At 39.0% G+C, this 27,455-nt stretch overlaps 1 protein-coding gene across 1 annotated transcript in view; it reads left to right on the top strand.

Annotated features, from left to right (window-relative positions):
• Positions 1-348: 348 nt before the first annotated feature.
• ZNF292 (zinc finger protein 292) overlaps positions 349-27,455 on the top strand; it is a 54,703-nt gene continuing 27,596 nt past the window's right edge. The window contains exon 1 of the mRNA XM_059833806.1: positions 349-510. Within this exon, the coding sequence (XP_059689789.1) occupies positions 349-510 (162 nt within the window). The remainder of the gene's footprint in view (positions 511-27,455) is intronic.

Raw genomic sequence — 27,455 nt, 5'->3', positions numbered from 1 at the left:
AAACCCGTCGGCGGGAGGGCGGGGAGGGCCGTCACGTGGCCGCGCGGCCTCCAGGCGCGTGGCGTCGCGTCACGTGACGCGCGGAGGCGCGCCCCCTTAACGCTCTCGCCCCTCCCCGGCCCAGTCTTGCGCCGCGGGGGACGGAGGGCGCGCGCGCGCGCGTGCGCGCGTTCGGTCGTTCGTTCGGTCGTTCCCCTGGGTTCTCCGGCACGTGACCCCTCCCCGGAACGTCCCCGGAACGTGGCATTGTGTAATCACGTGACCTGGAAACGGAGCGGGGGGGCCGGGACGCCGAGGCAGGCAGGCAGGGAGGGGGGGGCTGCGTACGCGACGGAGCGGGGTGCGAAGATGGCGGACGAGGAGGCCGAGCAGGAGAGCGGTAGCCTAGGTGGCGACCTCCTGGAGCTGCGGCGCCTGCGGGAGCGGCTGGTGGAGCTAGAGACGGGGCTGCGGGAGAGCCCCGAGCCGGCGGTGCAAGCGGCTACCGAGTACTGCAAGCAGCTCTGCCAGGTCAGGCCGCCTCTTCCCTTCCCTTCCTTCCCTTCCCTGCCCCCGCCCGCGCTCTCCCCTCCCCCGCGGGGTGTGTGTGTGCGTGTGCCCGGGTGAGAGGGAGTGCGGGGGGCGGGCGGGAGCAGCGCCGCCCCCGCCGGGGCGCCGCGGGGGGAGCCGCAGCCAACGGCCCGGTGCGGCGTTTGGCCCGGGCGGGGGGAGGGGGCGCGAGGAGTTAGTGCTCCGGGCCGGCCCGGCCGCCGCGGGGCGATTGACGCCGCCGCCGCCGCCGCTCATTGTGGGCTGAGATGAGGCGGCCCGCCCCCCTGTGCCGGGAGCCGCTCCGGCCGGGCCTGTAATCCCCTTCCCCCGCCTCTCCTCCCCCCCTCCCCGGCGGCCGCCCCGGTTCTCGCGGTCTCTAGGCCCCTTTGTTGTGCTCTGCGGCTCGGCTTATCGAAGGGCCCTTTGTTCCTGGCGGTGGCGGACCGAGGCCTCCCCCCGCCCCCCGTCCCCTTCCCTCCGGCACCCCTCCTCCTCTGGAGGCGAAGCGCGGGGCGAAGGGAGGGAGGCGGCGGTCCGGGAGATGAGGGCTCCGCTTCTTCTCCGAGGGGCCGGGGAGGAGCTGAAAGTCCCTCCCGGGTTCTCTCTGCACGGGGCTCTATTCCTGAGTATACCCCCCATCTCCCCCGACCTTTCCCCTCTCCCTTCCCTATCTCCTACCCTAGAGGGATAGCGGAGTTTTTGCCATCCTGGGAAAGAGAAGGCAGCGAAGTGGTGGCGGACTAAACTAAGCCGCCAGCGATGGTGGCAGGTCTGTAGGTCTGCGATGCTGCTCACCGTTTTCTCGCCCTGTCAAGGGAGCGCAGTCCCGCCTCAGGAGAGGGCTCCTGAGCTGGCACTGTTTGAAGCACCATTGTGTGTAATTGTTCTGGCTGTGACTGCCGTCGGGAAAAGGCCTGCTTCCCGAGGGCTTGGGCTGGTCCTGAAGCAGGGATGTTTGCAGGTGTTTCTTCTGAACTGGTGACCCTGCTGAGTATCCCTTTCTAAACAAACTTTGTGGTGCTAGCTCTACAGTTAAAATAAACTGCTCTATTTTAGTTACGTTTGTGTCTATCCATTGCCCTGATTTCTCTTAGATGTCCTTTCTCAGCTAGCATTAGGTATGCCACAATGTATAAGAGGAGTTCTTAAATATTTTAGACCACAGAAATTCACAGAAACCGCTACTTCTGTAGCTTTACTGTGGGTTTAATAGTTTATCTGACAAAAGTGATAATGTTTGTTTACGCGTTACTGTCACGGAACGTAGGCAAATTGTTAAAAGGTGGACTGGATAAGAGTGAATTCACATGGTCAGTTTGAATTGTGTTTTATTTGTGATTTTGTATCTCTTTTCTTAAAGAGTTGATTCTTGGTGGTAGCCATTGTAGCATGCTAATTTATATGACTGTCACTTCTGGATTAAACTGGGCTCTACTTCTAGTTAACCAGGGAGATTTGCTACTAAGTATTTTAAACATATACCTTTCTTGTATTTTATTTCATATGTACAGGAGTCGTATTTCAGGTTCTTTTTCTCCAGTCAAAATTTATCATATTGTATTTGGGTAGAATGTCGGTGTAGATGCACAGAAACAAGACTGGTTTATGTTGTTCCAGACCACCGTGTTCTCAGTCTATTTAATCTTTGTGCCTACGTTCTTAAATTCATACACTGGGAGGTGGAAATCTGGCTTTCCTGGCTCCAGCTCGACTTCTAACTTGTGAATGAACTGTTCATTGAACTGAAGTAGTTGGGTAGGTGAGAATGAAGACCCTATCCTTGACGTGTGCAGAGTAGATTACTGGTGTCTAAAGCACATTTATCACTGAAAATATGGTTGTATGTACTTAGTGAGTGGCTTCAGTAGTTGATTGGTTGATTTTAACCAAAATTAATATTCTCATTATTTTAATGGCTGTTGCAAAAGTCCATTGTAAGGCCTAAGTTTACTAATTTTCTTAAACATACACCTTTTAAAAACAAGTCTCACTGAACAGAACAGCTTTGTAGAAACTTAGATAAAAATCCATGCTGTTTTGAAATGAGTTACTGTCCCTTCTATACCAAGATTTATAGGAAGGCTGTATCTGATTTTGCAGACTGAAGATGTGTAACACTGCGAGTTGAGACATGCCATTCAATATTGAAGGATCCCACTTTTCAAATTTTAAACCGAGGTCTAAACAGATGTTGTTGTTGGGCGGATATTTTTTTTATACTGGTTCAGCAGAGATTTTTAAAATCTGTTCACCTGGGCTGGTAGTGCCAAAATACTTATTCCACCTTTTCTACAGTTTTAATCCTTTATTGGGGCTAACACAAAATAGTGTTCATGATTCAAACAGTAGGCTTAACTACTTAACTTGCACTGCATGACAGAGGTTATAGAAAATTCATGTAATAGTAAAAGCCATCTCAGAAATCTCTTTTAAATAACAGTTTAAAGGCATCTGCCATGATTTCTAGAATAAAATCTTTGAATATATATGCATGAAAGAATAATTTGACTGGTCATAAATACAAAACTTAAAGTCTTATTTATATCTTAAGTCTGGAAGTGCAGTGCTGAAGAAATATTTTAAAGTTTATCTCAGTATGATTTCACCTGGTGTTATTTTTTTTCATGCTTAGTTTCTAGGCATGAAATAACTACACAAAACTTGGAAAGTCTTTTGTCCTTATTTCGTTTTGGCAGGTAGTGACTCTGGAGCCCAGCAACCACATAGCTTGTTGCCATAAATCAACTTTTTAATTTTTTTTTTAAATGAAGTGGGTAGCATAATGTTTGAGAAATAAGCTTATTTTCATACTGAAGGAAGCTAAAGAATGTGCAGTAGAGCATTGAAAGATCCCTAGGTTCAAAGGCGAATAAGGGATTTAAGTATTCTACTCTAATAAAATGAAGTGGGAGTTGTACGGCCAAATCCCTTACCTGGTTTTGAAAAATCTCAATTTGAACTATTTCAGTGTTTATAACCCAACAGTGCAGTACAACTGTTACAAACACAGAAAAACAAGACCCCTTGTACCTTGACAGAATATAATATTATAGAATTGTTTTCTTCTCTTCTAAGAATAAAGTTTACTTTGATGTAGTATATATGCAGTATTTCATTAGCTCTAAGTATTTTTGTGTTTTGCTGCTGATTGCACTGTGAAATGATGCAATTACTCTTAAATTTTAAGGGGATTATAGACTGGACCTTAATCCTGTACTATATCTGTGTGAATGTAGTTGTGTTCACCGTTGTCAGCATGCAATTGAGAGCATTATTTTTGTTATCAAGTGAAATTCACATCCGTACGGATATATATGTAAAATCACTTTTTAATTGCAATTCATGCTCTTCTGTTGCAACTTGGTAATTAGCAAATCTGTGACAAACGGTTATGTTGTCACAAACAATATGTGTGCAAACTGGGGCAGACAAAACAAGTATCTTCAGCTGTAGTGACTAAAAATTGAAAGTGTGAATTTTGCAAGAATTCAGAATGGTCCAAAGAAAGATTGATGTTCTTGTCACCATGTGGTGGCTGATTAGATTATTTTTAAACTTTGCTCTTAAAGGTGATGTGTTGATTATATTCAGTTAGAGAAGACCAAAATGTTTGGTTTCTTTCCCTGAGAGCTAAGTGGATGTGATGCTGATGGGTATATCAGGGTTCTTCACTATGGGGTGTGTTCCCTTTCAGTTGGTCTTTACCCAGTGTAACCTTTATTTGCTTAAATACCAAATTGCAAGCTGGTAACAGATTTTTTTTTGTAGCTAGTTAATTGTGAAATCTTTGTGGTACCTCTAGTTATCCTGACTATTGTTCTGTAGTTGACATGTTGCATCTTTGAGCTTATTAGTCTTCCCTCCATTGTTATTTTTGACTTTTCATCTCTTTTCTGAATGTGCTTCTGAGGTTTGGTGTTTTTTTTTCCTTCATGCTGTACTTTGTGGTAGAAATTCTTCAAAACTGTAAGGTGGTCAGGTTTGTTGTACTAATGTACAAGTTGTCAACATATAGTGAGCTTCAAACAAGTTGTCAATATAGAGTAAGTCCAAAATATTTCGACTGTTGTGCTATCCATCCTCAATAACTTTGCCTGTACTTTCTGTCTCATCTGTTGGTTGTCTTGTTATACCTGCCTATTACAAGAAAATCCTGTGTTAAAATAAGTTAACAAGAGTGCTTAGCCTTCTAGTGTAGACAGTTAACTCAGTAACTTAACCTAAGATTGTCTTAACACTAACAGCAAAACTGTAATGCTGATGAAAAAATGGGGGGAGCAAAGGTTTTTATCTACTTAAAAAAACCAACCAATACTTCTTTTAAAAAAAAGCTTGTTTTTAACTGGTGTGACTGCATAGAATTTGTTCTTACTGTTTTAAACCGATTTTTATTCTGTTTTGAGGTATTAGTGAAGTATTAGTTGGGGAACAGGTGCATATTTGTCCTACCTTAATACCTTAAGGTCCTACGCTATTTTTCTTGTGTGCTGACACGCTAAGAGTAGATCTCAGTAATGTTGGGGAATATATACTTTACTAATCCAAATGTAAGATGTCCCTCCTAAAAGCAAACAAATGTAGCTCTACATAAAAAGCTTTTTTTATTACATACCTGTAATCAATATTCAATAAAGTTATAAAGTTTTCACTAATGATTTGTTTCTAGTGGAGGTTAGTCTTATTTTCTTCTCTTATACCTTACTACAGCAGGCTTTCAGTTTTTGCACCTCACAGACTTCACAGCTTTCTGGTGTTGTCACCCTCTTCACTGTTGTCATCTTCTTCCCTTTTAGTCTCTGTATTTTCAGCTTCCTCTTCAGACTCAAGATGACAGAAATAATCTTCAGTACTGTCCACAGAATTTGAAATAAAGCCTTTCTTAAACCTTTTAGCTACAACTTCTGGATTTATCCAAACCCAGTCCGTCTTAATCCAACGACAAAGTGTTTCAGTAGGCTGCTTCATTTTTCCTGTAGGAGTTAGAGTGTGATACCTTGCCAAGAGTCTTTCTGTGTATAAAGACCTCAACAGTCTTTGAAGGGCTTATTTGCCATTTCATCAAGCACCTGCAGTTGTGATGTCCTTCCTCCTGATGTGACTGTAAGGTTTGTATTCACAGGCAGTGAAAAATACCATCAGCAAAATGTCAGGTGCCCTTTTAATACAAGTAGAAGACATTTCCTCTTTTTCTTAACATCGCACCTGGTCTCTTACTCCAGACAACATTCATCAAACTCTTCATTGAGTGTGTAGGTAGACGTCCACCCTTGATTTTGTTTGGCTCAACAGCTAATAGTGATCTTTACGTAATACAGTCACAGACTGCTGGAATGTGAATGTTAGTAAGGTTGCTATTTTTTTGAGCTTTCAGTTTAATGATTTCCTGTGTAACCAGGTCTCTGCCTCTTCTTTTGAGTATGCACAAATTCTGCAACTTCTATTTCTTTAAGTAAAAAGTGTTTTCTTTTGAGTCCAGTGAGTGATTTCTACACTGAGCTAATCCTTAAAAGCTTCTGTTTTGATGTTTCCGTCTTTGCACATTTGCCTCTACCACACCCCCACTCCTGGGTCTCACAGTTGCTAGTTTTTTCTGTATACGTTACCGTGAGTGTAAGATTTCCGTCATACCTTCTAATACTTTTCCATTTTGCTTTTGTACCTGTGACCTCCAGATGATCTGCTAGTCAAGGAAAGACGTACAGCTGCCAGAAATCACAAGGAATCCGCTAAGCTATAGTACACCACACAGATTCCCAAGTGCATGAAGAAAAACAACTGTCATCACTGTGTCATCTCATGCAAACTTTGAGTTGCCTCGGGCATTTTTGTGCTCCTTCATTACTATAAGACCTGCCATATCAAACAGTCATATCTTATTGACCTGGAGGGGGGGGACACACATAGAAATGACACCCCCTGATTTTTTTAAGTTAAACTACAGGGAGGCAGGGACATGGTCTTGCTTTCAAATAAATATGGTATGTGTGCATATCTGGATATAATGTCTATGTGTTTAGAAAAAAAACACCCTCACTGTTTAGGGTAAGTCTAACCAATGAGCATAACTGTTCTAGTCCTTGTCCTCAGTAATGGCATCAAGCCTCAGCATCGTGCCAGATTGGAGCTGGTCTTCATTAGAACTTCTGAGCTCTGTATTCTAAGTTTTTGTTAATACAAATTTTCCTGTATCAAAGTAAGTGGATATGACTGAAATAGTTAATTTTTTTTCTACTTGTGCATCTCTCTGGAAATCAGCATCTCATTGATTTGCTTTTCTAATCATGCTAATGTCTAAGCTTTCTGCCATACTGTCAGTCCTTTTTTGGTTGTGATAACTTAAATATGTTTGAGCATGAAAAGTACCAAGATGTGATACACATGGATTTTTTTTTTGATAGCTAACGTGTTTAGGCAGCAACTTCAGTTCAGCGTGTGTTTAGCTCATATCTTACCAAGTGTAATGATCTTGTAAAATGTAGCTTTCTGTAGTTTATTTGAATTGTTTCCCAGTTACATATTAGGTTACTTGGACAACCAGCACTGGTGCAGTTAGTCTTAGGTGAGTGTTTTCTTTATAATCTGCTTATGAAAAAACCAAATCTTTAATAACAGCCTTTTAATATTATTGTTGGGCAGATGAGGGGGAGCTCAAACTCATTTGGTGACAGTTTTGAGTTAAAGAGCTGCTGTAATACAAATCGAGTCTTTTAATTTTTGTAAATTGCCATCAGTGTAAAAGGAATCATTTGTATTCTTGATTTTTGAATAAATTGTTTCTTCTGTATTAAAAACTCCTTAAATATAGATAGACGGTTAGGAAAGAACAGTCATAACAACATTGTGTTTTAGTTTTGTAAACGTTTGACAGTGTTTTCCCCATATGGAACATGTATCTGGAAGAGATCTCAGTCAGCTAGACCGTGATTCCAAAGCAGGAAAGTACTTACTTGCAGGGAAGGTGACAATATAGTAAGAATTCAGTAAGAAGGTGACAACCCATGTAAGGCTTAGGATTTAGGTACTTTTCCTGTAAGACATACTATTTATCCTTCCAAGTACAAATAGTCCAGAGAAGAGCGATAGTTCTCAAAAGCTTAACAAATTAAGGTAGTTAAGAAGATGACAAAATGTAGATGGAGGGATTAAAATTAAGAAAACTTCAGAATCTTTACAAAAGCTCACCTTTCTATGTAAGGTGCTGCATATCACACTAAAATCAAGCATTCCACTTGGTTACTGCGGGAGAGAATAAAAGCTTTCAGTTCATCAAATAGATACTTAGTTTTGTAGTTACCCTGATGCACAATTTTTGCTGGGTTTAAATTATTTGGTGCATTTACTAAAGTTATTAAGAAAACCCCTCCTATCAGCAAACCATTTCTCTAAGAAATACTTTTAGCCAAAAGTTAACACTTACAGGGTATAAAGTCTGGATACAGTTAGTTTTCCTCCATAATATCCTTGATTCGTACTGCCCATTCAAAGACTGTGAGGCATTCTGCTCTACACAGTCCTTCAGCCATTTAAAAAATAAATCTGAAGACCTTACTGTAGACTACAATTTACCCATAGTAGTTGTCTGTAAAAAATAGCTCCATGTCTATGCTAGCACAGCTAAACGTATTAGGTACTTTCTGTATTTCTGTATTGGCACATAAATTCCTGCCTTTACCTTTTCCTACAGAACCAGCCTTTTTTCCCCACTTTTGAATAATGTGTATCCATAATGTCTAGGTTGCATTCTAAAACTATGATTGTTGAAGAGTCACTGTTTAAAAACCATGAAATACTGAGTAGTCCTTATAATAGTCCTTATTGTGCAGGACTGTACAAGGAAAATATATATGTTAATGTTCAGTAAGGCATCTCATTTTATCAAAATATCCACATTATGTCTCTCAGTTTCTTGATAAGAAAGTTATATATCTACTTGAATGTTGTCCATTTTCTATCTCTCTCAATTTTTTTATTATTATTTTGTTAGAGAATGAATACCTCATAAACCTTAGATCTTGAGGGAAGACAGAAAAAAAAAGTGCTCTTCTAGGGAATCTTTGCTTCCATTGTGACTAAGAATCAGGGAATTTCATCTGGTCTTTTCCATTTACTCTGCCATTTAAATGTCGTAATATTTTTTTTTTACTCTAGGCTTTATGCAGACATGCTATATGTTGTAGGTGGTTTCTACATGAGTTCGCTAAATTAGGGATCAAACTGTAGTGGTTAGGAGACATCAACATATTGTTTCTTCACTGTGATGTATTACCTGAACTGACACGCAAGCCAAAGAAACTATTTCAATTTCATGTATGTATGGAGCATATCTTCAAGAAATAGTGCTCCAGGCATTGATTTATATCTATAAAAAAATTTGTTAGCATTGTTTTTAAAGGTCTCCATATAAATCCTTGAGCAGTTACAGTATGGTGTGTATAATTTTTCAGTTTTCAGAGGGAAACTAGCATGACAGTCTTATGCCGTCAGCTTCTCTAAAATGATGATATACAACAACTTGCAAATTTAAGTTTAAACAACAGGTAAACAATGTGACTTGAAACTATCTCTTGAAATAGTATTCCCCATTTTATTGGGTCTGTGCTTTTGCATATGTTAAGAACTTAATGTCTTGCGTTTTAAGAAGCACGCGGGGGTTTTTTTGAGGTGTGGAATATTTTATTTGCTATTTGTCTTTCCAAATATGCATTAAAGAAAACGCCACGGTATTATTTCTGGGATCTTTCGTCTCTAAGGATGAACTGCAATGCTTTCATTTGGGAAGAGTTAATCTAGTAACACCTAGTACTCGGCAGAACAAAGACATTCAGAAAGAAGGTATATATATATAACATAAAAAAAGCAATGGAGCTTTAAAAAATTATTCTCTGAAAATAGGCCAGATCCAATAGGAAATTGGACTAAACTCACAAAAACATGTGCCTGTAGTTTTTGGTAAGAATAGTTCGATCAAATTTCTTCTCCATCTTTTCTTCTGTAACTTTTCTATGGTCTTCTGGTATGTAGTATTTCTGACTTCATGATTTCTTGTATGAAGCTAAAGTAAAATTAATCTTTCATCAGAGAATCAGGAAAATCCTGTGCTAAGTAATGTAGTTCTCACTTGGTTATTTTGTTAATTAATCTGAGCTACTCACACAATTCTTTGTCCTTATAGGGACTCATGTAACATGGACAACTGCCAAAGCTCCATCCAGCTTCCGATACTGACTCCTAGTGTTCGTTCTCTCCTAACTGCTGGACAGGTGCATTTGTTGCTTTGAGAAACTTAACTCCCTGGAGTAAAATTCTTTAGGATTTGTTTAGGGTAAAGACCAATTTTTATTTTGTAACTCTGTTGCCTTTTAGGTTGAATGTAGCAGTTACCTTAAAGAGTTTTCATCTGAGCTGATAGCCAATATGGTGTTGCTTTCTCAAGTCTCCTATATGTCATAAAGAACAGAATTTGGTAGGACTCCTTTTGTCTTATGTTTATTCAAAGTGGTGGAGAGAATTGATTCTGGTGAATCGATAAATCCTGTTTGATATCTATGTATCTAATACACTGAATACTGTTTTGATGAATTCAGTGATCAGGCATTAAATCAAATGACGAGTAAGGAGTTCCTCAGTCTTGTGATTCCTACTTGCCTCAGAAGCTTGTGATAATACACTGTGTTAGAATGAACACAAGGGCGAGGACAAGAAGAGATTAAATGTTCAGAATCACAAAAGACATAATCTGAACTTAATTTTTACTTTAATCATTGCAGGGTAGCTCTTATGAAGAGAATAGCTGGGATAAAAAGTAACTACTGATTATGAATCCATAATAGTGAAGATGGTAAAACTTAAATATCCCAATTCTACAGACCTGGAACTTGCATAATGCTCTAGTTGAAACTGGCATGGCAATTGAACCCTGCTTTTGGATACCCAGCCAGACTTCATGAACCACATCAGTGTGATGGTAGGAGTTCCGAGTTCTGCTCAGGGTTGCTAACATACTCAGGAGAAAGTATAATCTTGGCTCCTGTCCTTCCTCACACGTGGACACAGTGGCAGTACCTTGACACTGGTATAAGGACACGGTTATTAGACTCTGTTTGAATCGGGTTGCCTTGTTCCTTCACAGGAAATGTAGATCAGATGGAAGCATCCTTTGGGATGCCAATCGACTGTGCTGAATAGACAAGCTTAAAATGGCAATTAAGTAACCTTTCTACTGAGGAAGAAGATTATCAATTAAGTTCTCATCAGAATTAAAAAGGTTTGAAGTAGCAGTGGGAGAAGTTGCATTGAGCTGATAAAGACAGCTGATACAAAAATGTAATGCAGATGACCTACAGAAATATTTGTAATGTCTCATTTCACTTGACTGAGAGAGCAGGTTGAAGTCACCTATATTGCAGGAAATGCACATATTTTCAGATTAGGCACAGTTATTTCTGGCTATCTTCCTATTTTTAATCTGCCCATATGCCAGTCTGATAATTAAAAGAATAGGTAATTTAGATTTCCTGGCAGTGGATAAAAGTTTACTGTAATGAACATCCCACCACATTCCTGAAATGTCTGTTTAATAGCCAACTGCTGAATATTGTTTTTAACTAAACAGACTAAAATATGAAGGTTGGGATGGCAAGTTCAGATCTTCCGTAAGGATGCAAGAGAGAAATCAGATGCTACTGACAAGATCAGAAAGAGCATATTGAATGCAAAATGTTGCAAGAATAAGGGCAAGCCTAAAGAAGGATAGTTTCTACTACTGTATATGACAAAGCATGAGGCTTACTGAAGTTATTTCCTGGTATTTTAAATCATTTACTTGTTTTAAAACAGTTTATGTATGTAAGCAGAGACTGTCCATTCATTTTCTACGTTTTTCTAGTTCTTTTTCTAAAACTAGCTGGGTTTTGAATCTTAAGCAAAATAGTGACTAAAGAATAATGGGAGGAATAGCACCAAGGTAATTTCTCTTTTGTTTTGCCTCTTTCAATTTAATAATTAGCAATTTGAGCTTGTGCTGTATGTTCAGCATGCCCAGGTGAAAAAAACATACAAATTGGTTTCACCTTTTGACTTATATTTGGGGAGAGAAACATCTCTCAGTTAACAGAAGGTTTTATGTTTGGTAATTAGCTTTCCAGAGTCAGTTGTCTCTATTCCTTGCTGTGTTTTTTGTGGTATTTTCTTGGTGATGGTACATGACACAATTACTACTGAGAGTTGTAGCAGAGCCCCACAAGCTTTTCTTCTATTTTTGCTTCCGCATCTGCTGAGGTGCTTTTTTTTTTCCAAACCTTCCTCCAGTGTAGACTCTGCTTTAAAAATGTAAATATATTTTTCGACAGCATACTTACATCTGTCTTGGTTTTGTATCTGTAAATTGGGGGCAGCGGTACTTCCCTGCTATTCAAAGTTACATGCGTTAGAAGACAAACCTAGATTTTTTTTTTTTTGCTGTTGTTACTTCATCTGCCTAGGGAAGTAGAAATAGTTGGATATGAGGCATGGTTAACTTCTTACGCTTGTGTACTGAAGACTCAGGGTGATAATGTCCATATAAATTGAATTGTAAAAATAATTTAAAAAATCTTCAAATAAGTTAATCTTAAGCGTGAGTTTCGTTACGTTGTTGATCATCATTACATGGATTCTTCCTGCAATTAGTCGTAGCTCTCTTTACCAGACATGTGCAACCATGAGAGTGTGAGTTACAGTCTAGGAGCTGTTAAGAACCATCAAGGTCATTAACACCTTATGTGGTGTAAATAAATGTAGGGAAAGGAGTTCAAATAATCAATGCACTCGTGCATTTTCAGAAGCGTTGAAATCTGTTTAGTTATTACATATTCATGGTAACTAGAGCTTCAGTGAGATTTATTTAAAAAAAAAAAGTAAAATATCAAATTTCCATGAAGGGAGAGCTAAGTAGATGTGATTATTTGGGGAGAATCTTTTTAGGCAAGAGTCAAAAAGTAGCTAATGATAATTCTCATTAACTGTCTATCTTTCCTCAACTTTCGTGTTTTGTAATGTTCATGGAATAATATTCAAGAAACTTATTTTGCATAATAAACTACAATATCAACTATTATATAGACATATGAATGTGTAAGGATTGAACAAACTGAGAACATGAATCATTCATTGCGGGGTAGTTGATCACCTTTACTGGATTTCAAATGTATTCTAATTCTTTCTATTAAATCAAAATTAATGATTTAATAAGCACTGGACCAGGCTGCCCAGAGAGGCTGTGGAGTCTCCTTCTCTGGAGATACTCAAAACTCGCCCGGACACAATCCTGTGCAACCTGCTCTAGGTGAACCTGCTCTGGTGGGGGGTTGGACTAGCTGATCTCCAGAGGTCCCTTCCAACCCCTGTCATTCTGTGATTCTGTAATTAGAAGTTAGTATCAGTTCTTCAACAATTCCCTTTTCCATGTGTGTATTTCTCTGAACTTATTTACTGAAAATCTCCAGGAGGATAGCTTTCCTTCAGTATGAATGTACGCGTGAGTTACTGCAAGATAAATATATATAAGACTTGATTTCTTGCTGTTTCTGTGCATCTCCTTTTCTCTTTCTGGTGAGGCTTGAGCATAAAACTTAGATCTGTTATCTTTATATTCTTGCAGTTTTGCCACAAGAAAATTCTGCAGTTATAATTCAGTTTATTCTTTGTGTTCTGGTTTGATAGACAATGTTTCAGATTTATGTGGTTATTCTGAAAACTCAGACTGAATAAAAAAATGAAGAGGATGGTGAGAGGATAATGTTTATTTTAAAAAATATGAAGCTTGTAGATGGGTAGAATTTCACAACAGTGTTTTGCAGATTACCTTTAAAACTGTCCAGGAAACTAGTACTTGAAAGTATTTGAGCTAGTGGGTTTTTGTTGAGATAACACCTAAACACAGTAGTTCTTAATAAGCAATGGTTATCTGTACCAGAGAGTGTATACCTATGTGTCTGGGTACTGAAGATGCCAGTAATAAAAATCAGTGCCATCGTGTAGGTGGTACTTCACTCTGTGTACAGAACAGAGTGTGTTGGGTTTTTTTCCTGTGGAAGGAGAGACGCTGTAATAGAGACAAGAGTATAAAAACATACATGCTCATACACTATAACAAAACTACTTTTATTGTTCTGAACATCTCTCTTCAGTAGATGAACGAGAAAGTGAGTGGTCGAAAGAACAATTTTCAGGTAATGTAACGTATCCATAGAAGATACATGTGAACCAAAACAGAGGGTGCCTATACATTAACACTCTGGGTCAGACAAGTTCACTCTAAAAGTGATCTTCTGATCATCCCTGCTTAGCACACTTTGTTTTACGTTGTGGAGTGCCTTTGCAGTGTGGAAATTGAATGTATTTTGGGTGAAACTAAACCACAGGCTGTGCTTCAGAAGCGATTGCAGGCAGTCTGCTTCAGCCCCTAATAGGTATCCAGTTAATGGAACGAGCTGAAAGCTAGTCTGAAATAAGGTCTCCTGTGGTGGATACACTGGGGACTTGAGTTCTCAGCACCAGCTTTTCTGCTGTGTGGATCCTCTCCTTACGCAGTGCATTGCACTGAAGTGCTGTAGTCATTATGAGCTTTTTGTGGACCAGCACTTAATTGCAAACTCAAATTTTGGTTTTGAACTTAGTATCTGAATGAGCCTGTCTTAACTGTGAGTATTTCTTGGACTCACTAATTCAGTTCTTACTAATCTTGACTTGACTTTCCTTTGCTTTCAACTGCAGGGTAGAAAAGCCGATGGTGTTAGGATGGGGGTGTGAAGTGTAAAAGCAGCTGGAGTTTTCTGTTTAAAGGAAAAGGAAAAAACAGTGAAGAAGATTGGAACTGCAGCCTATCAGCAGAGAAGAGGAGTAGTAATGGGGAAGAAAAAAATTGGATAGCTCTGCGCCATGCCTGCAGAAATTGAGAATGAAAAAATTCCTTAAATACAATCTTGTAGTGAGTGATGGAATTAAGAGTCTGGCTTTAGTCCTCTCTTCTGGGCACAAGTCAGCATCTGCATTAGAATTAAAGCAACATCAGCTGACTCTTCAGCCAAAGATATCTTGGCTTTCTAGAGCTATACTTTGCTTAACAACTTTATTGTGAAACAATTCAGAAGGCACATTCAAAGTAAAAATAGTACATCAACAGCTTAAAATCTTGAAAGGTTTTAAAAACTAAAATTGAGTAAAAATTGGGATTGAAGTTCTTTGATCATAACCATAATTTAAATAGTACTTGTACACTGGAAAAGATAATCATACTTTGTTATGTCATCCTTAGTTTTGTAAATGCAATCTCATATTCTGTACCTGCTGAAGTTTTGCTGTTAGATTCTGGATTGTGTTGTATTATAATAACAAACATGTAAGAACTAATACTCTCGCAGCACTTGTCTAGCTACAAAATCAAGGTAACAGTGCTAAGCCTTGGTAAACAAATACTGAATCAGTTATCTGGTACCAGTTTTAATTTGCCTAATTAAACTGCCTTGGAAATTAATTAGAAGTACAATGCTGTGTTGACTTGTTGTAAAATGACCTCTCCGTGCATACTTCTAAATAGGTAGAAACTGATTTTGTTGACTTATATTGATATGACCTGGTTCTTTATTTTGGCATAACTGTGAGGGCAGCAGTATTTCAGATGGGACTGTTCTGTCTGATGCTTGTAGTGGACAGATTTGAAATGTCCATGCTTTTCTATGTAAGTTTTGTTCTAGTCTAAAGATCAGTTTGCCCATAGAGCATCCCCTGCGCTTTTTAAAATGGGCAGGGGGTGTGATGGGGTTCATGCTGTATGTAAACATTTAGCTTACTCTTTTAAATGCTTTAAAAATCATCAGTTGTAGTATTTGTTTCTGATGCCTTAAATAGTGAAGTCTCATGGGAAATCTGACCTAGACTTGGTTTAAATTAGGCATTGTATTAGTAAGGGGTTTTTTTAACATGCAGAACTAGTTCAAGAACTATTCAAGTTTTTACTTGAATTTTCTGTTCTATTGACATCTTAGTTGGGTAGTCTGTCCTCATACAGCATGGACATAAATGCTGGTTGCATCCCAGCTACTCATGAGCTGCCTCTAGCCTCCTCCAATTAAAGTGCCTTTCATGGGAACCTTAACCTAACAACTTCTTTTAAAAAAAAGTTGCAGCAGTTATTAAGACTCCTGCTTTTTATGTGATGAAAGGCTTGTTCTCCATCTTCTGGTAAAACGCTGAACAACAAGGTGGAGAGAAAGATAACCAAAAAAAAAGGTGGTCTTCAGCTCTAGGAGCCGTAGATCATCGTGGCTGAGAATAGTGGTATTTCAACACCTGCAAAAATTGTTTTGGTGTCCCTTTAGGATGTAACTTTGCTGTGGGACTTCACAAAGAGATCATCTGGTACTGATGCATTGATACCAAAGCCTCTGGACTCCAGAGATGTCTAAACTGGGATATCTAATATACTTCTAGTATCCCAACTACTTCATTAAAAAGAAAACATGTTATAAGGCTATTCTCAACCAGTCAGTCCATTTTCCTCATGGTACAGAAGAGAGGCATCACAGGCAATGTTGCTGCATTCACTTAATCAAGTTCTGATTGTCTGGAAATGCTTCTTGAACCAATTCCTTTTTAGATGCTGTGGGGCTTTGAGGACATGAAAGCCCAATGCATCTTCTTTTGCTCATTGGTCATGCTTGCTGTGATCTAGTCATCTTCTAATTTACAGTGGGTTCTTGGGGCAGGGATGATTTCAGTAGCGCACACCAGGACTAATGCTCCACTTTGAAAGGAGGGATCTGTTCACTTATTTACAGGTTTGTTTTTATTTTAGCAGTTGTTGCAGTTTAACCCCAGCCAGCAACTAAGCACGACACAGCTGCTCACTCACTCCCCTCACAGTGGGATGGAGGAGAGAATCGAAAGAGTAAAAGTGAGAAAACTCATGGGTTGAGATAAAGATAAAGTTTCATAGGTAAAGCAAAAGCCATGAGCACGAGCAAAGCAAAGCAAGAAATTTGTTTACTACTTCCCGTAAGCAGGCAGGTGTTCGGCCATCTTCAGGAAAGCAGGGCTCCATCATGCATAACGGTTACTTGGGAAGACAAACGCCATCACTACAGATGTCACCCTCCCCTTCCTCCTTCTTCCCCCAGCTTTATATTGCTGAGCATGACATCATATGGTATGGGATATCCCTTTGGTCAGTTGGGGTCAGCTGTCCCGGCTGTGTCCCCTCCCAACTTCTTGTGCACCCCCAGCCCTACTCACTGATGGGGTGGTGTGAGAAGCAGAAAAGGCCTTGACCGTGTAAACACTGCTCAGCAATAACGAAAAACATCCCTGTATTATGTACACTGTTTTCAGCACAAATCCAAAACACAGCCCCATACTAGCTACTGTGAAGAAAATTAACTCTGTCCCAGCCAAAACCAGAACACCAGTTAAGTTCCATGACTGACTTTTCATTTGATTCTGTAATGATACTGGCACAGGGCTGCAGTTGCACAAAACAGTTGAGGCCAGAAGTCCAGCTTAGTTTGTAAACTATCATAAATTGCCCTTTAAAAGTAGACTGTTATCAGCTTTCCAGGAATTTGAACAATGCTATTTTCATAACAAGCTTAGTTCTTTAATGGTTGTAGCAGCCAGTGAGATTATGCTTAGGCTCACAGAATTTTACTCTGAAAAACCCAGCCCTCAAAAATAAACTTTATTTGAATGACATGCATGCGTAGCTCCAGCCTAAGAATTGGCATATTAGTTGTGTTTCCCCCCAAAAGAACTTTTTTATTCTCCTATCATTAAGTTAGAAGACATCGTCACATCATGACTGTATACCTAGCTATTTGATCAAGAATACAGATCAAGTCATCATGTTCCTCGTGTTTCATCTCTTAGGATTCAGGGGCTTTGCCATGAACTAAGTTGTCTTGCAATTTGTAGCACTTGATTACTCTCCAGTACCAATGCTCTGTTGCTGTTTGGGGGCTTGTCACCTCTGCATGGAAGTTGAGAAATTCCTTCTTGCCTATCCTAAAAAGAATAGAGAGCATTTCATCCATCCTGTTATCTTTTTTCCTGGAAAGCAGTGTCTTATACAGTGGACGTTCCATGTTTTTTGACTCCTTTGATGAAGGCATTTTGTTTTTCACCATATTGTTTTGTCCCTGATCTGAGGAGTTGGTTTATGTATAATAGCTTTATTTTCATATCACCGTTTGAAATAGTCTAACCCAATGATCTGTGAAATACTTTCTGTTTATATATATCTCCTGTAGATATTTCACTAGTGAATCTGTCACTATTAGAAAGCACCAATGTATTCATTTTTTAAAGAAATGTGTTCAGCTCGGATATCTCAAAGCAACCATATAAACCTGTATATTCATGAAATGGTTTTTGAAGCTTCTGTATCTGATGGCCTAGCTGCAAAATTATACTGAGATCTCAAAATATTTCGGTGTCCCTAGTATCAGGATGTGTGCACACCCTTAGTGTGAATGTGTCTAGAAGAACTATGCTTCTGCACAGTTGCCTTGCATGCTTCTGTCTTGGAGTGCTGCACATCTGAGATGCCTCAGTATTTCTCCTTTAAGATACTGGTCCTGAATGCAAGAGCTTTCAATGAGCGTATTTACTGTGTAGATGTAACTGGTGGAGACTTTTCAAGTTTGAGCATAGAGTTGTGTCTGTGTGTGAGTTCCAGTACTGATGAACAATACCTCTTGCAGAACCATGGATACTGCAAGAACTTTACTGGCTTAACAAATATTTCGTGGTGCTCTTAACTCCCCTGAGAAAGGAAAGTTAGCAGCAATTTCAAATGTTGTTCTGTTTTCTTTTGAGTAATAGTTAAACATAAGCAATTAGTTGCGACTCATGACTACCATACCTAAAAGGTCAATAAGGTGAAGCATATGCATGGAAAATACTGTTTCAGGAAGAAGCAGATAGGTTTTAGTTTTGGAAGTGAAAAGTGACTTAAGATTACAGACCCTGGGAGTTAGTATTGGAGGGGTCTTTACTCTTACTAATTGGGCTATTTTTGTAACTGAATAGTAGACAGCTCCTTTGTTGGAGAAGGAATACAGCAGAGAGAAATTTTCTAGGCCTTCTAGTCAGACTTTTAAATCCTTATGTTCAGTTAGTGATTATCTGCAAGGTATGGAGATAAATGAATAAGGGAACAAAATAAAATACAGATTCACGATGGGGAAAAAGTGTTTTTTACAAGAGATACAGTGAATCTCACTTCTCTGAGCTTCAGTAAAATTAGTAAGTGTCAAAAGCAGAAATACGGCAGTTCAAGAATGAGGAAATGCGTAGGGTGCTGGATAGTGGGATACAGTGGCTGACATTTCCATTTTAATTTCAGTTGAAGTTTTGGTAAGAGTCTTACAGCTTACTTTCAGGACTACATTTCAATATTGTAATACAAAACAGAGAACTGTGCTGGTAATACAAAGTTGGGAGGCATCATCATTCATAGGTCAGTATGGCTGCATTGTCAGCGTTCTTCATATTCAGCAGCAATCGGTTAGCATAGGAAGACTCTCTCAATAGGCACGATAAGCATTTTCATATCCTTACAGGCTGCCATGTCTGGCTTTGCCAGGTTCACTTGGCTCATCATTGTATGCTTTAGTAATTTGGATATTGACAAGCAGGAGGTATCTTAGCTTATTATTGTGCATTACATTCTTAAAATACAGTTGTGTGTATTTGAAAGGTAGTTCTTGCTCATCTGGAGTAGTACACAAGAAATTTGAGGAAGTGAGAGCTGAAATAATTGCAAGCAGATAGTAACATGGAGCTTCTAAAGGTCAGAGGATTAAAGTTACCACTCCCTTTTTGTGCCATTCATTAGCTGACCACAAGCAATGTATTTCATGACCTGAAGGAAATAGATTTATATGGCCTTGTGTTTCCCCATACCACACAGATGTTGAGTAGCACTTGAGCAATACTTACGTGGAGCAAAGAGTTCATGGTACCACAGATTCTACTCCCTTTCACTTTTGTTGTATGTTTTTAAAAGGCCATGTCTGGCAATGGATCAGAGTTTATAACAAGGTAATAATGGAAGACAGCTGTTTCCAAGGAACATCTATTTAAATAATATCAATTTGCATATCTCACTTGCCTTGTCTTATCATCAGATAATAGTATCGCCACAGTAAGGTGATTTATTCCTTCAAATAAAAAAAAAAGCCCTGTCTTTCAGGATATTGACTGACCTTTTATGAGATGACCTTTGTGAGATATGCATATCTCTGGCATTCCAAGTTAAATTAAGAGAATTGTCTGCTTTTCCCAGTGTCTGAAAAGTTACATAGGATTTTGACAAGAAACATCTTTTCATGTACTTTTTAGAAAAGAAAAAATAAAGATTTTGGCAGTTAATGTTTTTGAACTAACTCTTTGGCAAGAATAATTATATGAGATTTTTCCCATAGCAGTCTAGTAAACTTAAAGCCTTAAACAGACAGACTTCAGACATTCAAATACAGAAAGAAATCATGGATATATCTCTTCCCGTGCTTTTTAATTTCTCTTCCCTAGGTTATAATCTTCTAGGGAGGAAAAAAATACTACAGATCAATTTCAAGCATTGTCTCACTAAATTGAGAATAATAAAAATTTATCAGAACTGTTTGGATGTAACAGTATTTGTACAAGATTGATTTGAAAATTGAGAAATAAAGCAAGTAGACTGTACAAAACCAGAGAAGGGGCCTGTCTAGTGCAAGGATTGTAATTCTTTGGGGCTTATATCGAGTCTTTTTGCTTTGCAAATGATGCCTGAGTGAGTTGCTCTGGATAGGGTGCAGTTTCTGCAAGAGAACAAGCAACTATCACTTGTCTTCAGCTGAGCTGGTTAGTAGCATACTGAGGTTGCAGAAGAATACTGAAGTGAATTAGAAATGTAACTCGGAAGACTCTTAAGAAAGCAAAGGGGAGAATTTTAGCCTTATGACCAGTGAAATTCTTGGTAGTTTAATTACTAGTCATATTCAGTTCATAAATTATGAATTGAATGTATATGAAACATTTGTGGCCAGATCTTAATTTTCATATTGTTTTAGCGGAAGTTCTGGTTGCTCATTTCAAAAAGTGCATTAAAGTGGATCTGAGTTGCATGTTTTACAAGTATTATCCTATAGAAGATAAAATTAGGGAACATGGATTTAATAAGCACTGGACCAGGCTGCCCAGAGAGGTTGTAGAGTCTCCTTCTCTGGAGATACTCAAAACTTGCCTGGACGCATTCCTCTGCAACCTGCTCTAGATGAACCTGCTCTGGCAAGGGGGTTAGACTAGATGATCTCCAGAGATCCCTTCCAATCCCTATCATTCTGTGATAGCCAAGACTCCTGTGGGCTGTAGGCTGGTGGATCAGGCTCCAGGGTAAATTTTCTGGCCTGGATCAGTGTATTGGGACCTGTTTTTGCATATGTTTTTGTGCACATGCATCTTTCTGAGATACTCTGTGTTTTATGTAATCATAAGCCTATATTTCAAGTCTAGATCTTCAAGAAAATACAAGCAGTGACAAGTATTTTCACAAGCTGCTAATTCTTAAAGCATGTTTTATAATAAAATGTAAGTGCTGTGATAATAGATTTTACATGAAGTTGGAAATTTATCGGGTTACCAAAAGTCTGGGTGGCTTTTGATTTAGACAGTCAACCAAAATTTTTTTGTTCAAGTGTGAAGGGTTATGACATCACAAGCTAAATACTAAATAGTCACATTTTAAACTAATGTCTACCTTATGTTCTTGCAGTTGCCAGCAATGTGATTTAAATAATCAAAACTCCTTTAACTTTTGTTGTGCGACTACTTACTAAACCTGGAAGATCTGTTCCTGTAGTGGACTACTTGCTGGTAGAAGTTTCCACCTTGACAGGTGGAAAAATTTCAGGGTTTTTTATTTAAAAACTACGGATGAGTTTTGATTCCAGGCAGTTTGAAGTGAAAGGTTGCGAGATTGGCTTATGTGCTTCACTGGTACACTCAGTATTTAACTGTGTTTGGATGGAAATAAAGACAATGTCAAAATTTTAAAAAAAAATGTGTCACTGAACACCCTAGGGTGTCACACCCTCCTTGATAACTATTTTTATAATTATGTAATATTATTTAGCTTAGCTATCTAAATAATATGTGGATTTGATGGATTTGTGTTGTTTAAGAGTGTAGGTGTTAACTGTCATATTCTATGGTTGGTGTCTATGGGTTTACACAGACAATAAATGTGAAGAGTCTTGCCTCTTTTTTTTTTTTGGTTGGGATTTAAATTACTTTACTTTCTGCCACACTGAGGGGAAACACAACAGTCTTATCTGAGAAAGGAGGAGCATTGGTGTAGCTACTGTAACATGCAGCATGCTGTTTTGTTTGCATTCATGCAACAGTTTGGCAATAATTCCTGTGCATACTAAGTAGCACAACTCTAGAACATACCAACTTTGATAGGAGTCCATGAGAGAGGTTATAACTTGTAAATTATCTCATGCTATTGTAAATGCTTTATTCTTACTATTCCCACCATCAATAAATACCTCAAATCATCTCCTTCATCCACCAAAAAAGTATACACTTTTTCAAATTATAATTCCCTGTTTGGTTTGGTTTATTCCAGTACTGCTGAATTTAAACTTCTTACACACCACATAGAGTATACATTTTGCTATATAAAATTTTCAGATGCCACAAAGATGAGTTTTGAACTTTACTCACATGGTATGCTAGCCAAAAATGTTTACCATGTATGTTAGCCAGTGTCATTGTCTTTGGTTTTTCGGAGTAATTGATAACATGGAATTTAGAAAAGGACTAGTTTTCTTACAAAGGAGCCATAAGACTCAAGTAAGTCTTCTTGAGTTGTTACAGAAATGCTTTACAGATAACACACCTTAAGGCTGCCGTCTCTGAAACTGTGTTAATTTCTTAAATTTACTTATAGCCCCCTTGGTTATGTAGCTTATTCGTCTGATTTGGGTTTTTAGGTAAGAAAAAAAAAAAGTTTGGTTTGAGAACAACAAAATTATCATAGTCCCAAAGCAAGAAAAATGTAACTGTCTTAATATGATAGCCTATATATGTATTTGCACATACGTGAATTACATATATATTTATTTAAGACAGGGAAATTTCTTTACTCTTGAAGTGTTGCTAGAGGTTATGCCCCCTACCCCATCCAGTTCAGTATTTGGGTATGTGAAGGAGACTTCACCTAGTCTTTTTTTTTCTCGGAGATTTGTCAAGACGAAGTGTTCCAGAGTCATTGCTGCAGTACCTTAGTTCCTTTGCTCACACTGCTACATCTTCCATCATCACTATTGGCAATCCTTGTTGACATTCAGTTCTTGGCATTTTCCACTAACAAGCCTCATGTAGATGGGCGTTCTACCCAGGGGTGGAATCTAACAGACCTTGACCGCACACTCACTCATGCTGCCTGGTGGCATTGTGCATAAGCTGTTCTTCAATACCTGTTTGATATAGGGTGCTCTTTGTATAAGAGTCTCATGGCTGACTGCCTTCAGTTTGCAGGTAGTCTCCTGTTCCAAATGTTTCTTGTTCCTGAATGATCCCTCACAATCTCCATACAGACCCATTATGGCTACACATTATTCCTGACATAGCATCTTAAACCACATTACCGTGATAGACCTTATCTGCCATGCTGCAGTCCATACTTTGGGGTTGTTGACATTCCAAGGCATTTAGCAGAGTTTAGTAAGCGATGTCAGCTTCCTTTCTTCTGATCTTGTCTTTAGGATGCCTTTGTTCTGGATCAGGTTATGGTATATGTAGTCTTCCCTTCAGTCCCTTTAATCCTAAGCATCCAATTCTAAACCAGTCCAGAGCAGTCACTGGAACCTGATTTGACTGAAGTAGTTACAGTGTCAGACTCATTAGGGCGTACAGCATATCTCTGCATCTTCCCCTATATGATGATACCAAACTCAGAATCCCCAATTCATTTTCATTTGCTCATGATCCATCTAATGATACAAGTTGTGAATGGCTCTGGTCATTAGAGCATACCCAACTTCCTCACAGGGGAGAATCTTAAGCCAAGACAAAGGTTCTTAAATCATATGCATGGTTGATACAGGAGACCTGCTTCACTGATTTTCTTATGTTATCCTCTTTCTTTACTGTAGCCTTCACTTTCTTTTGAAATTTCTGTTGATGCTGGCAGAACTGTAGCCATTCTTTACCAGCTCTGAATAAAGCTTGCCCTGTTTTCTTGAATCAGACCCTTTGACAGTTCCTGTGAAAGCAACTGCTTTTTTGGATCAGTCAGTTATTGACAGGTACTGGAGGTGTGAGTAGTGGGGTTGTGCCAGCCCAAGGGGAGCCCTGCATTTGTGGGAGTGTGCTCCATGTGAAGTGGCAGAGTGATCTCACTGAGAAGTGCTGTCCCTCCTGAACCTGGCTACTTGTGTGGAGCTTGGTCATCACTTGGCTACCCCTATTGCTGTGGAAGTTGACCTTATGGAGGGAGTTTTTGTAGCCACTCTTTATGTGCAGCTCCTAAAGGCACATCTCCAGATACCTTGATTGTATCAAGCTTGTGGCTTGGACTCTTATCTTGTGTGGATGTGCTTGAGAAAAGTCACTGAAATAGAGGTTTTGCTGGTTACTGGAGTGGTTTGAGAAGTGCAGCTTAGCTGTGTGACCGCTCTCTGTCACTTTCCTTGCCTCTTAATCCCTTGGGTTTAGCAGGGAATGGAAGTGGCAGTTCCAGGCATGTTCCAACGTATTTAAGTAAGCTTGCTCTTATCCAGATACCTACGGGGCAAGAATCTGATCTTAAAAGCTGAAGAAACATGTAGATGTGGACTGTACATGTGAAACTCCAGTTAATAGTAAATAATGCCTTCTTTTAGCGTGAAACATATTTTAACACAGTTTTGGTGTTGTAGGGCTAGTTTTAGCAAAGATGATTGCTCAGTATAACTTTTGAAAGTGGAAGAGCATCCTACAGTGGGTGCATTGCTACAGCAACATTCATGTAAGGGTTCTGATAAAGATTGAAAAGAATAAAATACATTGTCTGAATATTACCCATAGCTAAATATTTTCCACAGTTTAAATCACAGATATAATACTTATTGATTTTTATTGTACAAATTGAGATTATTCCATTTTTTGCAGCATTCTTGACTGTGTAAGCTGCTGCTGAAATAAAATGCCTGTTTTGGTCTTGCAGAGGAATAAAACTTTGCTGCTGTGCTCTGAATACAGTACTTGGCTTGATTAACAAGCATGTCCTGACTAGGAAGATAAATAACTTAATGAGGCCCAGGGCTGGGGGTAAAATTCTTTCTTTTTATGGTTGTAAGCGGAGCACAACAATGATTCATTAAGCAAAGCAGAATGAATTTTATTTTCTTTGTACAGTGGCAGTGCTGTATAGTCTAGGGACATCCAGACAAGGAAGTCTGTCATACTGACAAATACTTTTGAAGGGCGTGGTGGGCATAACTGCTTAATATAGTTCATGTAATGGCTTGGAAGTGGCTGATCTATATATATGAGATAAAAATAGCACTATTTAATGCTGAAATTAGCACCAGTATGTTATAGTGCAAACTTCTCTGCTTGCTTTATACAGTGTGTTTGCATCTGTACATGCTGCTTTTAAAGTACAGTATTGGTAATAACAGTTTACCAACATACCAAATATTTTTTGTTAGGTGGTCGATTCTGAGAATTTGCCAATGTGTTGATTGTATCTACTTTTGTTTTGGTTAACTACCCCCTAAACCTCATATTTTCAAAATTAAATTTTATTTGCTTTAGTTTAGCCTTATTAATCTGGATGTGGATTGGAGCAGTGTTGGTTAGGTTTTCACAGGTTCTGCAAGTGCTTTTGTAGTTCTTCCCCAATACAATTTTCTGGTATTAATGACTACATGGTATTTCTGTAAAGTTCCTAATTATCTGGGAGAATTCCGGCTGGGTTCCATCATAATGGGCCTGTGGTTTTCAATATCATCCCTTGTGCAGATCGGATAGTGATACTGCCTATAAGGTCTCTCTTTCCTGCCCCATGAAACTTGAGATCTTATGATCTGGTTGTTACAGGTCTCCATGGTCACTTGTCATGGCTTGCTTTATGAATCAGTGTATCTCTACTGAGGCTGTTCATTTCTTCTTTAGATACTAGGTGTTGCTGTGTTTGCAACAGCTGGTGAGAATCCTCTTGATAATTCTTCAGTCACACTTCTCAGATGACCAAATGCTTAGTTACATCTCCCCACTTCCTTCTCCTTCCTCACCCCTTTCTTCTTCCTTCTTCTGCTCAACTCAATGCTTTGAGATTTTCAGGGTATGTTGTCCTGGCTTGGTAGCTAACTTTGAAATGTCCTTCACTTGCCAAAGCTTGCTGTAGTATTCTGAAGAGGACATTAGTAAAAGTAGATGGGCCACATTCAGAATAAGATTTACATCAAGTCTTTAACAGGTAAGCCTAGTGTTTCTAGTATTAAACAGGATTCATTACTTCATATATCAGCTTCCTAAATATAAACTTATCTTACTGGCAGATTTATGATGGCCAGGCCAGCTCTAGCAAGTTTGGACAATCAGCTGGATAAAACTGAGTGGTAGTTTATGCAACCTGTTACTGCCTTGGTCTATCAGCTGGACAAGGGGAAGAACTTGTTGCTTTTTCCATCCAAAACATTGTTTCAAGAGCTACAGAGTGAAGGATGTAAAGTATACTTCTGTAGGCTGTTTTTTCTTCAGCTTTGCTGTTTTACAGCTAGCATCCTTAAACACGTCATGTATGACAAATCAGTAACTTATTAGCTTGTTTATTTAGTCCTCCTTTGTTGCTTCTTTCATGCTTCTGCTCTATTTTACTCTTCCTTGATTTCTCTGCCATGATCTGTAGTGCTTTTTTGCTGCTGTTAGGAGAGCATCATGTTGGGTGTTACAGTAAAATAGACAATATTCCAGTCAGGTTCAAGGTTCCAATAGGGAGCACTAGATGCTTCAGAAGCACCTTCTGCTGCAGCAGAAAGGTAGAGTATGTAACTTCTTTTAAGGTGACTGTGTATTAAGACCTCCTTTAAAACCAAAATAGGTTTTAATGCAATAGTTTGCCAAAAACTGCATATTTCTTACCTGTTACGTCCTTGACTGGGATACCTTCTGTTCGTGTTTTGGCTGTGCTATATATAACCTGGCAGCAGTATTGTGACTGCAAATAACCACATTAAACAGCTTTCTAATTCAGTTTAGTATAGCTTTTATCAAGAGGGTTTATTTTGGACACTGCCAAATACGAGCATTTCAAGTATGTTCTTAATAGTACTGTTAGCTAACTCAGTACAGATATCTAACATAGACAGGGCAATGCTGAATTTAACTTACGCTAAACTTCCCTAGTAGAATTGAAGACTTGCCTTTCCTGAAGACTTAATGTTCAGTTTTCTTACTTTCTAATAGGTAAAGCCAGAGACAACTTGCTCAAAGTCTGATTTTATCGTTCAAGTTGCATTATACCCCAGACATAGCAAGTTCATCACAATTGTTACAGTTGCATATTAAAAATTAAACAAAATTTTAGTATTTGCATATTAAAATGAGTTGAGAACCACTTTGTTCTGGTTTTTGTGAGGTATGTGAGGGATTTTGTAGCAGAAGAGCTTCATTGTCCAGAGGGCTCTGATTCTCCTTGCCAGAACAAACCTTGTCAGATTTGAACCAATACTGTCAAAATTGTTTTAATTACAGCTGATATTAATGAAAAGGGGAGCAGTGACTTTTGCTGAACAGCCTTGACAGTATGAGCTATGTAAAATGCTTTCACACTGACAAACTTGATTTCCTTCTGTGATGCAATAGCGGGTTCTGCAGATGAGGGGATAGCAGCAGATGTTTTTTCAGCGAGGCCT

The sequence above is a fragment of the Gavia stellata genome, chromosome 2, assembly GCF_030936135.1.
Source record: "Gavia stellata isolate bGavSte3 chromosome 2, bGavSte3.hap2, whole genome shotgun sequence".
NCBI classification, from domain to species: domain Eukaryota; kingdom Metazoa; phylum Chordata; class Aves; order Gaviiformes; family Gaviidae; genus Gavia; species Gavia stellata.
This window is presented reverse-complemented; position numbering and strand designations above follow the sequence as displayed.